At 49.3% G+C, this 13525-nt stretch overlaps 1 protein-coding gene across 4 annotated transcripts in view; it reads left to right on the top strand.

Moving 5' to 3' along the window:
- Nucleotides 1–12471, top strand: part of LOC139532302 (pericentrin-like) — a 39744-nt gene extending 27273 nt beyond the window's left edge. For 2 of the 4 annotated variants that reach the window (XM_071329739.1, XM_071329740.1), the window contains exons 29-59: nt 391–551; nt 687–856; nt 989–1227; nt 1394–1556; nt 1666–1908; nt 2329–2561; nt 2645–2761; nt 2956–2976; nt 3342–3578; nt 3650–3829; nt 3977–4129; nt 4239–4409; nt 4580–5491; nt 6422–6592; nt 6684–6861; nt 6954–7303; nt 7379–7481; nt 7569–7747; nt 7819–8025; nt 8098–8268; nt 8429–8625; nt 8706–9567; nt 9692–9895; nt 10066–10248; nt 10384–10604; nt 10703–10782; nt 10880–11012; nt 11147–11280; nt 11524–11652; nt 11960–12021; nt 12171–12471. In XM_071329739.1, the coding sequence (XP_071185840.1) occupies nt 391–551; nt 687–856; nt 989–1227; nt 1394–1556; nt 1666–1908; nt 2329–2561; nt 2645–2761; nt 2956–2976; nt 3342–3578; nt 3650–3829; nt 3977–4129; nt 4239–4409; nt 4580–5491; nt 6422–6592; nt 6684–6861; nt 6954–7303; nt 7379–7481; nt 7569–7747; nt 7819–8025; nt 8098–8268; nt 8429–8625; nt 8706–9567; nt 9692–9895; nt 10066–10248; nt 10384–10604; nt 10703–10782; nt 10880–11012; nt 11147–11280; nt 11524–11652; nt 11960–12003 (6546 nt within the window). In that variant the 3' untranslated portion in view covers nt 12004–12021; nt 12171–12471. The remainder of the gene's footprint in view (nt 1–390; nt 552–686; nt 857–988; nt 1228–1393; nt 1557–1665; nt 1909–2328; nt 2562–2644; nt 2762–2955; nt 2977–3341; nt 3579–3649; nt 3830–3976; nt 4130–4238; nt 4410–4579; nt 5492–6421; nt 6593–6683; nt 6862–6953; nt 7304–7378; nt 7482–7568; nt 7748–7818; nt 8026–8097; nt 8269–8428; nt 8626–8705; nt 9568–9691; nt 9896–10065; nt 10249–10383; nt 10605–10702; nt 10783–10879; nt 11013–11146; nt 11281–11523; nt 11653–11959; nt 12022–12170) is intronic. The other 2 variants (XM_071329741.1, XM_071329742.1) reach the window with 1 other exon arrangement.
- The last annotated feature ends 1054 nt before the right edge of the window (nt 12472–13525 follow it).

The raw sequence follows: 13525 nt of genomic DNA on the forward strand, positions 1-13525 counted from the left end.
GCCAAGCACGCAGGATTACACCATTGTTTGTGTGTCTCTACGTTTGTGTGTGAGAGTGCTTCCTGGAAGGCTAAACAGGCAAATCTGAAACTAATGCTGACTGAAAATGGAAACTGTCCATTTCTCGTTCTCTGATTGGACATTACAAGACACATGGTTCTGCTTTTGGTCCTGTTATGTAAAGGGAGTGTGATGTTGAATGCAACTGTGGTATCTATGACTGGGAGGACAATTCTTGGATCACGTCTAGTGATGACTGGTTTCCTGTCTCTGGTTTCTTTTCTCTCTGGCTCTCAGCTGCACACGGAGGTGTGTGTCTGTCTTTGTCTGTGTCTCTGTCTGTCTTCTGTATTGGTACTGCTGTGCTATGACACCGCTCTCTCTCTCCAGCTGCGAGCGGAGGTGGGTAATCTACAGGGGGAGTTGGAGGGGAAGAGGTCAGAGATGGAGACCCTGGATACACTCCTCCAACGGCGAGAACGAGAGAGTCAGGAGGGAGGCAACCTCCTCAACATGCTTACTGAGGACCTACACACTGCCAAGGAGGAGAGGTGAGGCTGTCTGGATGAATGTAGGCCTGACAATGATCAGCTAGAGTGTATGCTTCATTTAAAATAAAATAAATGCTTTCGAGTTAAAGAAATTTTGGGGTGATTTTGTTGGTCTCGTTTCACTTTGATCTCTAGGCACACTCTCCAGTCAGCCAATGAGAGGCTAAAGAAGGTTCTGATTGAGGTGGTTCTGAGCACCATGGCAATGGAGGAGCTAATTGGCCGCCGGGTCAACGCCTGTGTCGGGGTCAGAGGTCATGATCAGGGTGAGAGGCCAGGAGAGGAAACAACCAATCAGGAGACAGGTGGGTGGAATCTAACAACTGGACCCGTGTCCTTGATACATTTATGACAGGAAGTGAACAAGTACACACTTGGGAAGAAAGGACTGATAACTGTGTGTGTAATACCTGACCTGTCTCCTCTTTCTGTCGCAGACATGTCGACAGGCGATCTAGATCTCTCTCAGCGTGTGTGTGCGAGCCTTCTACTGACAGAGTCCCAAACAAACTCTGGAGGAGAGGAAGCAGCCCTGGGAGAGGAAGCAGCCCTGGGAGAGGAAGCAGCCCTGGGAGAGGAAGCAGCCCTGGGAGAGGAAGCAGCCCTGGGAGCCTGCAGCCAACTACGCCACTCTGTGGACACACTCCTGCAGCTCCTCACACGCGCTAGCACACAGGTAACACACACACACACACACACTAGCTTGTCGGCATGCAGTGAACGCTTGAGAGGTTAGTGGGGGGTCAACACAACATTCTATGCATTGAATTTGCATGAAGCTCAGCCACTGATCTTTGTGTTCCTCTCTGTCTCGCTCTCTCTTTTTTTTGGTCTCTCTCTAGTTGGAGGAGTCTTGTTCTGTCCATCTGTCTCTGGAGGAGAGATTTTCCCAGGGCCGTTCAGACTCCTCCCAGATGCTGCTCCAACACCAGCTCGTATTGGATCAGCTGGACCAGGAAGCGGGGCTAAAGAGCAAGCTCCAGCTGGAGCTCCACAAGGCCGAGGGTCTGTAGAGATACTGTGTCTCTCCATGTGTTTTTAGAATCTTTGTTTGTAAAAAGTGTGATATTCATGTATCTGTGTGTGTATCCTGTCTTTGTGTGTGTGTGTGTAGGTCTGTTGGAGGGCTATGTGGCTGAGAAGGCTACTCTGGAAGAATCTCTACAACAAAAGGAGGCTCAGGAAGAACGGCTTGTTGAGGAGCTGGAGGGCCTCCGGGCGCAGCTGCACCAGAAGGAAGCCCTCACCTCTGAGCTGGAGGACCTCAGGGTGCAGTTGCAGGAGCTCAGCGAGGAGCACAGTCTCCTCCAGCGCCAGAAGGTCCATCTCACGGCCGGACTGGGAGAGCGAGAAAAGGGTGAGGAAGGGGATAGATGAGAGAAATTGTGGTTTAAGCTTAACTGGGATTGATTATGTTGCATATGTTATGTGTACACGTTAAGTCCTGTTCTTAGTTGTCTGTTCTTCCTGTAGGGTCCTGTCAGAGTATAGAGGGGGACACAGGTTTGTCGCTCAGAGTCCTGTGTGTGTCTGTTTGTGCGTTTTAAAAACTGCCCCGTCTCATTTCTTATACAGAGTCCATGGCATGGGGATTAGTGTGTGTCGATTTAAGCAGAATGTTTTTGTGTGTGGTTGTATTTGTTTGCTATGACTTGTGGCCATGTTTTTTTCTTCTTCTTTTTTTCTGACCAATTCTATACTTAACCTTATCTATAGAAAGTGAATGTTTGGAAGGATTGTGTGTGTTCCTAACCACCTGTGTTGTGTGTGTCTAAAGGACTCCTCGTTGAGGCAGATCGTCTGGCCCAGGAGAGGCTGTGTGTGCAGCGGCAGGCGGAGAAAGACCGCAGCTCACTGTCTCTGCGCCTCAGGGCTCTGGAGACCGAGCTAGAGGAACAGGAGAACCAGGGCCTCACGGCGGAGCAGCAGCACAGGGCTCAATCAGAGGACCTCCAGCAGCGCGTCCAGGCCCTCGAGAAACAGCTCAAACACAACAGGCAGTTTATAGACGTAAGTGTCACGCTGTGCTGAAATGTATGGATGTGTAAAACACACACTTGCACACACTCAAGTTTATCTCTGTGTGTCTCCAGGAGCAGGCAGTGGAGCGGGAGCATGAGAGGGATGATTTCCAACAGGAGATCAGAAATCTGGAGGCTCAGCTCAGACAGCCAGCCAGACACACTGCTGGGGCCAGCAAGGGCCAGCGGGTAAGACACACACACACACATCCTTACCTTTGTGTATTGTCGTGTGTTAAGTCTTTAATACTGCAGTGTTTAGTCAAGACAATATCTGATGTTTAGGCATTATAGATATTTAATGTTTCTAATGTTTGAGTTCCTGCTCCTGAATGGACCTGTTGCTGACTGTTTGTTTTGTTTTATTTCATGGAATGGTCTAGATTGAGGACTTGGTTCTGCAGGTATGGAATCTCCCCAGTGACTCCTAAAGCTACACCTTGACTCCTCTGCATGCCCCCACCGCGTGTGTGTTGTGATCACACCTGCGTGAATAACTGATACATAATCATTGAAGATACATCTGCCGTTAGAGCGCCGCCGCGTCTCTCCTTTTCATCTCTCCATCCCCCTTTTCTCCATCTCGCTCTATCATCCTCCTTTCCCTTCCATCCCTCTGTGCTGTGTGTTGCTGCTCTGTCTCATGGCTTCAGTAGTTGTAGTGGCTGCAGACCCGGAATGGCTTTAGTAAACCTGTCGTACAGCTTAACATGGGAAACCCCATAGTACCCCTGGCAACTGACATTAACCCCCTGTGTTTCTTTCTCAGGTGGAGAGCCTTCAAGCCCTCATCAGGGACAAGACAGAAGACCACACCTCCCTGCTGGCAGCCAATCAACAGGTCCAGCTCGAGGTTGCTGAGCGCAATGAGGAGATTGACAAGCTGGCTGGGCGAATTAGGGAGCTGGAACAGGCGTTGCTAAGCAGCTCCGAGAGCAGCAGAGCTGTCAGTCAACTGGAGCAGGAGCTGCACAGAACTCGGCAGAGAGAAGAGGAGCTCACACAGGTAAACTCTCTATCACTCACTCTCTCTCTCTCTCACACACACACACACTAAATTACTCTCTCCCCCTCCAGGATAAGGAGTCATTGCAGCAGCAGCAGTTGTCAAATCGTCTCCAGATTTCAGCGCTGCAGTCTAAACTGGACGAGACCCGTCACTGTTACCGTGACAATGCTAGCACCCCCGACCCCATCCAGCTTCTCCGAGACACGTTGGACACCGCACAGCAAGACCTGCAGGACAAGGAGCAACAGGTGTGTGTTTCCAACCTCTTCCAACACCTGCTTTAGTGAAAGGCCTAACAGAGCTTAACTGCTACCTGCTGGCTAGTGTATAGAGATCTTTGGCCAGAAAAGATTAGTTTGCTTGGTTGTATTAATTTTTTAACGTGTGTGTTCTAGGTGTGTGTGTTGGTTGGTCAAATGGAGGAGACTCAGAGAGACCTGACCATAAAAGAGGCGGAGTTAAAACACCTCACACTCCAGCTGGAGCTCCTGACCAATCAGAACACGGATACCATCACCCAGCTTCACGACCAAGTCGCTTCTCTCCAAGTGGGTCTGCTACAATTTTCAGTCATGCTAGTACTTGTTAGTCCTCTCTTACGCCAACAATGATTGTCCTACTGTGTTCTAAATCTCATCCCTGTGTCTCTCTGTTTAGGAGACAGTTTCAGCCCTTACCTTTCGCCTGGAGGAGAGAGAGATAGGAGAGGAGAAAGAGGAGGAGAGTCTCCCATCTGCTCTGTTAGAGGAGAAGAATGACGAGATAGACCACCTGACCCAGGAGATACACAAGCTGGAACTGGAGCTGGACACAGCCAGGGACATCACGGTACACACACACCCACCCATACACACACAGACCTCCATAATCCAGCCCTGTTATATAATGACATAATCTCTCAGAATTCAAACTACTGTGACCTCAATGTAGTACACACACAATGGAACTGTCATAATTTTTTGCCTGAACTGGAAGCCATTCTCCCGGTCTCTCTACAGGCCTTCCAGACAGAACTTGAAGACCTCCGCTCCCAGGTGGAGCACCTCCGCTGTGACGTCATCAGGGTGCGTCAGGACAAGCAGGAAGAGGAGGAGCGGCTTCACGAGGTCATCAGCACGCTACAGGCGGAGCTAAACACCCTTGGCCCCGCCTACCACGAGGTCAGCGACCTATCACAAGAGGGCGACAGTGTTAACCCTTCGCCTGCTCCCAGCCCGGAACCTGCCAACTACCCCCAACCAGAGAGAGGAGGACCGAGAGGAGGAGAGGGCGACAGTCTTAAGCAGGAGATGCGTCGCCTCCACTCCTCTTCTCATTCTCGTTCTCTCCATTCTCGTGTGGAGGCCCTGCAGGGGCAGCTGGAGGTGACGGTGGGAGAGAAGGAGGCGATGGAGAGACTGCTGCTCTCTCAGGAGGAAGAGTACAGAGGACAGGGGGAGGAGCTGGGGAGGAGGCTCAGGGAAGAGCGGGAGAGAGGGGATGAGGTAAAGAGAGAACTCAATCTAAAAGAGTCTGAACTTGAAGAGGTGAGAGCCAGGAAAGAAGGGCTGGAGGAGGAGAGGGATGCAGCTGTGGAGCAGAGTGGTCGCTGGCAGGCTCTTGCCCAGGAGACTAACTCCCTGCGAGGGGAGAAAACTCAGCTAGACTCCCTGGTCCTGGAGCTAAAATCAAGGGTTGAAGAGCGGGAGAAAGAGACTGAAGCCCTTCTACAGACCGTGGTGGCTGTCGAGACGGCGAAGGCAGAACTTTCGTCAGAACGCGAGGCCTTGCGGAAGAAGGAGTGCAGACTCCAAGAGGAAATAGAACGCCTCCAGCAGGAAGTGACCTCTCAGAGGGCCTGCCTCCAGGAAGTCAGCCGTCAACTAGAGGAGAGGCGAGCCAACCAGGAGGAGGCTCAGAAGGAAGTGCTGGTAAGTGGCGGCAGCGTCGATCCAATCAGATTGACTCAACATGTGGCATCAATTTAAACACATTTCTTTCTAGCCAAGTAGGAGTGGTGGTATATTTGGTAGTATTAGTTGGTAGGTAAAGGTTGACACAGAAAGGATAAGTTGTCTGCTTTGAAAGCCTGCCTTTGATGTTTTCATTCAAACTTGAGTAATCCATTCCATTTAGCCTCTCTAAGCCTAACTTGCAACCCTAAGTAGCTTTCACTATTTAGGTATTTTGCTGTGTCAGCTCAGCTCCCTCTACCCCAGCTGGCTATGGTTAAAGAGGGAGAGAGTGAACGAGAGATTGACTCTTTGGAGAAAAAGCATCTGCTAAATGGTATATGTATAGAGGGGGAGAGACTAAGAGTGGGCATAAAAGAGAGAGAAACTACAAGATGTTGATGTGTTGGCACCCAACAGAAGAGTGCTACTCATAGAGGAAGTGACCTCATCAGAAAGAGGAAGCCAGGAGTGGTCAAAACAGTTCCGTGTTGTGAAGTTCTTTCACACTGGCATTTATTTACTTTCTTTCTGAACATGGAGAATGGAGTATAGTTTTCTTGCCATGTGTTCTGGAATGGGAGTTGCCAAGCACTATTTTATTTTAAACACTCTTGGTGAACAGTTTGCTATAGACTTGTGTTTGGGGAAAATAGTGATGGTGTTGAGTAGGGTTAGTCGCTCAGCATTTTCTGCACATTGTGGGTCGGAAGGGAAAGCGATTTGTGTTGGTGTGCGTTTTGCATATGTTTCTTGTTGTCTTTTCAAGGTTTTTAGTGCTGTTCTTGAATGAATCAAAGCCCTGGATAATAGGTTGCAAGAAGGATTTTGTGCAAAGAAGACGGATTACATAATTGATGGTGCTGTTGATATTGATCATACTGATGATGATGAAGGCTGTTCTCTTAGACGTGTGCTGAGGAGACTCTGGCGAAGGCTGACGCTGCCCTGAGACAGAGGGAGGAGGAGCTACAGAGACTAGGGGCGGAGCATCAAGCCCTGGGGACAGAGTTAGCAGCTGTGAAGGAGGGTCTTTGCTCCAGCACAGAGAGAGCTGAGAAACTACTGGAGGAGGGACAGGTACGGTGTGTGTGTGCATTTAAACTGAACATGTAAAAAAAAAAACTGTAAATAACACTGTTTTCTCTTATTTCATTCACCTGTCAATCAGACCAAGGACCGGGCCCTGGCTGACCTGGAAACCAATAACCAGCATCTGAAAGCGGAGCTCCGGGGCCTACAGGAAGACCTGGCCGTGCAGGAAGAGGAGCTAGCCTATCAGCAAGGAGAACTGCTGCAGCTCAGACAGACCTGCAACCCGCACAACAGACAGACACACTCATTGAAGGGTGAGTACACATTCAAGCTGCCTACACAGACAATGGTGTTTCTCTGATGAGTGCAGAGCTGTTGGATGACTGTGATCATCTTCCTCCTCCAGACGTCACGCCCAGAGGATTCCAGGACGGTGTGTCTCGCAACGGGTCCCTGAGTTCTCCCGAGGTTCTCCGTCGACTGGACTGTTCTGAGGAGAGAACCAGAGAGGACAGGTTCCACCCCTCTGTTCTCCACGGTTCTAGACTTTCTGACCTCAGTGCTTTAAACGGCACAGGCCTGGAGCTCCAGGCTAAAGCCTCCCCCAGGGGAAGGCAAGAACAGTCCTGCCCAGGGACAATCAGCCCAGAGCTGGGGACAATCAGCCCAGAGCTGGGCACACACAGCACCCACTCCCCTGGGTCCATCTCTGCCTCGGACAACCTCTCCATGTTGGACTCAATGGACGCTGACAAGGTGGGTGGAAAAAGTGTTGGGAAAAGTGTCACACACACACACACATATATATATTAAACCTCTCTCACCTGTCAGGTGCATGAGCTGGAAGCCCTGGACCTGACGGCCCCTCCCTCATCTCTTGGCTCCCCCTCTTCTCTGTCTGCAACGGACTGGGCCAGTGATGGATATGGGAGCAGTAAGTCTGTTTGTCTGTCATTTTGTTGGTCTTGTCTGTCTGTGTTCATGTGTCTAACCTGTCTCTGTCTTTCTCTCGGTCGTGTAGATGTCAGTTCAGAGCTCGGTGTAAGACTCAAGGTAGAGTTGGAGCAGACAGAGAGGCTGGACGCACAGTTCTTGGAGTACCTGCGTTGTCGAGGCATGAACCCCGCAACCAACACACACACAGGCAGCGCCGCCGGGAGTATGAGCTACAACGACGAACTGTTGTCTCCTGAACTACAGGTATGAACACACACACACGCCTTAAATGTTACAAATGAGCCCTATACCAAACTATGTGTGTGTGTTTCCAGGGTCTGTTGAAGAGAGTGTACCAGGAGAGCTGCAGGGTTCTCGCCCTCTCCCAGCGTAACGCCCCCTCTAACCACCTCTCATTGGACCAGACGATCTGTCAGTTAAACTCTAAAGCTCCTCCAATGAGTTGGGAGCAGGAGAAGAGGGCGTTACAGGAAACTGTCATCGCTCTGAGAGAACTGCTCTGTCGGATGGCACAAAGACCGGTGAGTGTGTGTGAGATGTGTGCTTAACTTCTGCATGTGTGCATACTGACCCTCCTGTGTGTGTTTTAACAGGAGAACTCGGTGGATGCTGGTTGGAGCAGAGGGCTGCAGGCTGCAGTAAGGGGTGTGTTTGACTCTGAGAGGGCAGGGCTTCGCTCTGAGCTGCAGGCCTTTCTCTCCTCCCACCCTGAGATAGACTCCATCCACCTCCTCCGTCAGCTGGAAATACTGCTACAGAGACAGGTGTGTGTTTTGCGTGAGAGTGGAAACGACTCCAAACATGAAGGCAGTCCTGTATACTGTAAAAAATAAAATAAAAGCTTCACTGTATCTGCTTAGCTTAATTGAAAGGGTTAAAAAAAAATAACGCTCTCCCCTCCCTCGCTCTGCCTCATCTCTCCAGGAGGAGCAGCAGCGTGTTGTGGAGCGTCTGCTCTCTGCAGACAGACACGCTCTGCAGCTGCAGCACTCCCAGGGGGAGGAGTCATCTAAAGGGGAGGTGTTATCCAGGCTGAGGGCGGAGCTAGAGGAGAGCAGAGAGCAACTTAACTCCTCCCACAGCACCCAGCAGGAACTACAAAACGAGATCCGCAAACTCGGGTATACATACATACATACATACATACATTATTGTATGCACACACATTAATAAAAATACTGATGTGTGTGTCCTCTCCCAGACTGTGTATAGAGGACTGTGAGGAGGCTGTAAGGATGGAGCAGACCAGAGTCCAGGAGCTACAGCAGGAGCTGGACCAGGAGAGAACTCTCACACACCTCCGGGAGAAGGAAGAGGAGCAGCAGAGATCAGAGGTCGTGACCCTGAGGGGTCAGTTGGACCAGGAGAGGACGACCTCTAGTAACCTCCGACAGGAACTCCAGATAGAACTCTCCCGCGGCCACCTCCTCCAATCACAGCTCGACACACGGCTAGCCGATGCCCACAAGGAGCTGGAGGAGGAGTGTGCCCGTTCCGCCCGGCAACTCGACACTTTCCAGTCACAGGAAAAGAGTCGGCTGGAACACTTCCTGAAAGAGGCTGAGTCCCGCCTAGCCGAAGCCCACGTGAAGGAACTGGAGGAGGAATGCGAGCGCTCCGCCTGGCGTCTCGATGACATCACACGCAGACAAGAAGCGGACGCGTCCCGAGACAGGAAGTTCATCTCGGAGCTCCGCTCTCAACTGGAGCAGGAGAGGAGGCAGGGGGAGGAGCTAGCCACCGTGACAGATGGGCTGAGGGCGGAACTTCTGCAGAAACGGAGGAGAGTAGAGGAGGAAGAGAGGAAGAGGAGAGAGGAGGCACAGAGAGATCAGGAAGCTGCAGCCCGCCTCCGAGTTACTATGGAGACACTCAAGGAGCAGAAGCAGGAGGCTAGTCGAGCATTGGCGACGGAGAGAGAGCGTTCTGGTCGCTTAGGGGCGGAGCTCAATGTGCTGAGGGAGAGGCTTCGATCGGTCAATGACGAGGAGAGGGAGAGGAGGAAGGAGAGACAGGAGCAGATGGTGAGAGAGAGGCGACACGAGAGAACCAGCAACAAACTGGTGAGATTTTCACACAACATTTTAGCATTGCCTGTCTGACTTGTAATACAACTGTGTCTCAGCCACTTGTATGCCATCTTTTTCTTGTTTACTTTCCTGTTTTCTCTTCCCTCTCTCTCTGCAGTGTGAATTGGAGTTATTGCGGCAGCAGGACGAGCAGAGGATGAGAGATCTCCAGCAGACTCTGGCTGAGCTAGAGAGGGAGGAGAGAGAGATGGCCACAGAGAGACTGTCCAACCGACACCAGTACAACTCCAGCCTACTCCAACTCAAGAATAACACCTCGACTGGGCCAGACCAGACCAGCACAGCCCTATACAACCACCAGGTACCAGAAATGGCTGATCATAGCTTGGCCCATGCATAGCAACATGAAGCACTGGGAGACGAGCTAGACGGCAGTGTTTTAAATGTATTTATGGTGTTTGGGGGGGGATTAGCGACAACAATAAATGAGTTTGATAAGGACCATGATAACCAACTTCTCTCTCCCTGCAGTCTTCCTCTTCTTCCTCGGCGCTGGGGGAGAGGTTGTCGAGGGAGAACTCTGACCTGTCGGCCCGCGTGAAGGAGCTGAGTCAGGAGACAGTTAACCTGAAACGCACCCTGTCCTGTCTGGAACGACAGCTACGACAGGCAGAGACTGAGAACCGGCCCAGCACTGACCTCAGCAACAGCAAGGTGAGCCACACGCACAAACTCACGCGCACACACACTTGTCTCTGGGTTGAAAGTCCCCATGGATCATCTGGTGTGAAGTCCCTTGTCTTGACGTCCCTTTAACCCTGTGTTTGTTTGTCTGTCCCTCTATTCCAGCGACTGTATGAGCGCTATCTACGGGCTGAGAGCTTTAGGAAGTCTCTGGTCTACCAGAAGCGCTACCTTCTGCTGCTGCTGGGGGGCTTTCAGGACTGTGAACAGGCAACTCTCTGTCTTATCGCTCGGATGGGGGCGCACCCCTCGCCCCCCCACGCCCACACACACTCTCCCCTCTCACGCTTCAGAGCTGCAGTACGAGCTGTCATCGCCATCTCACGGTGGGTTGGGTGTTGTGTTGCTCGTGTGGGTGGGTGTTATATGTTAGAGCAATGGGTCATTGTGTCATGCATGTTAACCCTTCCCTGTCCTTCTCCAGACTGAAGTTCCTGACCAGGAAGTGGCAGAGAGTCGTCAGGAGAGGAGTTACAACTGTCACTGTCAACGGACACAGCACAGGTGCGTGTGCGAGACATCCAGAGCGATGAAGATCGGATTACCAACACACTGGCAAGGTACATCGACAGTTTTTGTAACCTTTCTATTTCTCTCTCAGCTTCCAGGACTGAGGTTTTGAGGCAGCAGCAGCCACTGGCCAATCACAACTCCTCTCCACCTACTAGAGACAGCAGCCCCACCCGTAAGGGTGTTGTCTCACCAATGAAATCACCCTTCAGGCTGCAAAACCGGTACTGCTCCTTCCATAGTAAACATCCATTCATTTGAGGGGAAATCTCTTAACGACATAGCTTGAGATTTAATTTCTTTCTTTTTCTCTCTTCCTCTTGTCTTCTCAATTATTCTCCCCTCTTGTACCCCCTAGAGTGTATTCCAACCCGGTCCTGTCCTCTGAGCGTGCTCCGTCCAGTGTTCTGTCCCAGGATGCCGAGCGGTCTCTGACAGACTACATCCACCACCTGGAGAATGTACAGCAACGCCTGGGGGCTGCACGTCCAGGTACACACACACACACACCCTGGTTACACTTAATGGTTGAGCACACACTCACTGAATGAGATGGGGGAGATCAGAGATGACTGGGAGAAAGAGGGGCTTTAGCTTGGTGATGGCATCGTACCACGGCAAGTCCACTACCCACAATCCCCGGGTAAGGGGACGGCATTGTTACCATGGACACACTTCCTCTCTGACAAACTGATCAATCAATCTCACCACCTCCAATCCCATCTCCTGACCCAGTTAGCAGGGGTTACTTAGCCCCGCCTCCAAGTTCCCCTGATATGATTGGCTATCGGCAGCGGTGGCTGCAAGAGAACAGGACATGGCTGTACCTCAGCTGTCTGTCCCCCATCTACCGGTACGGCCCAGGTGAGGACCTAACTACAAGTACCAGAATACACTTCTTCGTTTATCTCCCCACATCACCCTCACCATACTGAACAAACTACAAGTACCAGGATGCACATCTCAGGGTAGGGAACAATCTGGTGTAAGCAGGCACGTGTGGGTAGTCACTACGTAACTATTCATTGGACCATTGTTCATTTTAGAATGGCTTTCTTCTGTACTGAGTGTTTTCCACAGACACCTGAGTGTTCATATGTTTGTGTGTGAGAGGGAGTGTGTGTGTTGCCCTTTTATCTGGTTCTGACACATTGTTTTCTCTCTCCTCCAGACTCTTCATCTCTTCTCTCCTACCACAAGAAGTCTGACTGCTGAAGGAAGGAATGAAGCAATGTATGAATGCCTCCTTTCAATGCAACATATTTATGATCCATCTTTGTGTTCAAATATACAAGGGAATGTGTTTGTCTAGTATCTGATTTAGAAAGTTAGAATTTTTTTTTTAAGACAAATTAATTTTTTTACGATTCTTTTTTCCACAGATATTTCTGTCGGCCTCCGAGTAAATCCTAAGAGGTCTTCTCACCCGAATGCATGTGTTTTTGAAAGTATTAGATCGATATTTTTCTACCTGACCTTTATTCAAGTTTATCTCTGATTCTGTATATATGTTCGCTGTTAATATTTGTTAAAGTTTCATATGTGGATAAATGTGTCAAGTTTCACACTGGAATTCTGAGCTAGATCAAAGCTGGTGAACATGTTTTGTCAATGATTTTAATTTAATTTTTTTTATAGATTACCATTTCTACAAAATCAATAAATATTTGAATTGTGTGATTACCTGCCTTGCGCATTGGGTGTTTATCTTTTTAAGGCAGGATCAGACATGTACAGACTTATATCAATACTAACAGTATTGTTAGATTATGGGTTGATCAAAAACTGATGGTGGTACAAACACCCCTACATTTTACTTTGTTAATCATTCATTAACGCTGGTGATTAGTTCTGGGGCGCTTTGGACGCACATGTATTTACCATCTCAAAATGAGACTGACAGTTTCACAGACTGGGCAAACATAATCTTAATAACCAGCTAAATCTTTGGTAGTTATGTCTTCAGTTACACTGCAGATCATGACAGTTCACATAGGGGTCAAATCACTGATATGACTTCTTGGTGCTCTGGTAATTATAGATTAAACCATTTCTATACTATATTAGAATGTGTTTATCAGCAACAATTTCAGCTGAGGCTTAAATCACTGAGATGCCCATTAAATTATGTAATCATTCAGGGCATACAAGGTAGGTCATTGGTTAGTTGAGTGTGGAACTGGTACCATTTACATGAGCAGTTTTCCAGATGGTAACTCATCCCGTATAAACTGTTTACATGCACCTTTGATTTCCCGTTCACGAGTAACCCTGTAGACATGAATAAGCAGAATATTCCTCATTTAAATTAATATGGTTTAAGTAGAGTAGTAATTGAAATCTGGACACTGACTGCATATAACCTCACATGTGCCATAATATGAACTCCTGCAGAATTATGCATGTCTTGCATTAAAATAATAGAAATGTGTTACATTTGCCTCGAACAGGAGTGGAGAACTATACTTAAAATATAAACGCAACATGTAAAGTGTTGGTCTCATGTTTCATGAGCTGAAATAAAAGATCCCAGAAATGTTCCATACACAGTGTATTTTTCCTGAGTTTTGTGCACAAATTTGTTTATATCCCTGTTAGTGAGCATTTCTCCTTTGCCAAAATAATCCACCCACTTGACAGGTGTGGCATATCAAGAAACTGATTAAACAGCATGATCATTACACTAGTGCACCTTGTGCATAGGACAATAAAAGGCCACTCTAAAATTAGCAGTTTT

This window comes from Salvelinus alpinus, chromosome 10, assembly GCF_045679555.1.
Source record: "Salvelinus alpinus chromosome 10, SLU_Salpinus.1, whole genome shotgun sequence".
NCBI classification, from domain to species: Eukaryota; Metazoa; Chordata; class Actinopteri; order Salmoniformes; family Salmonidae; genus Salvelinus; species Salvelinus alpinus.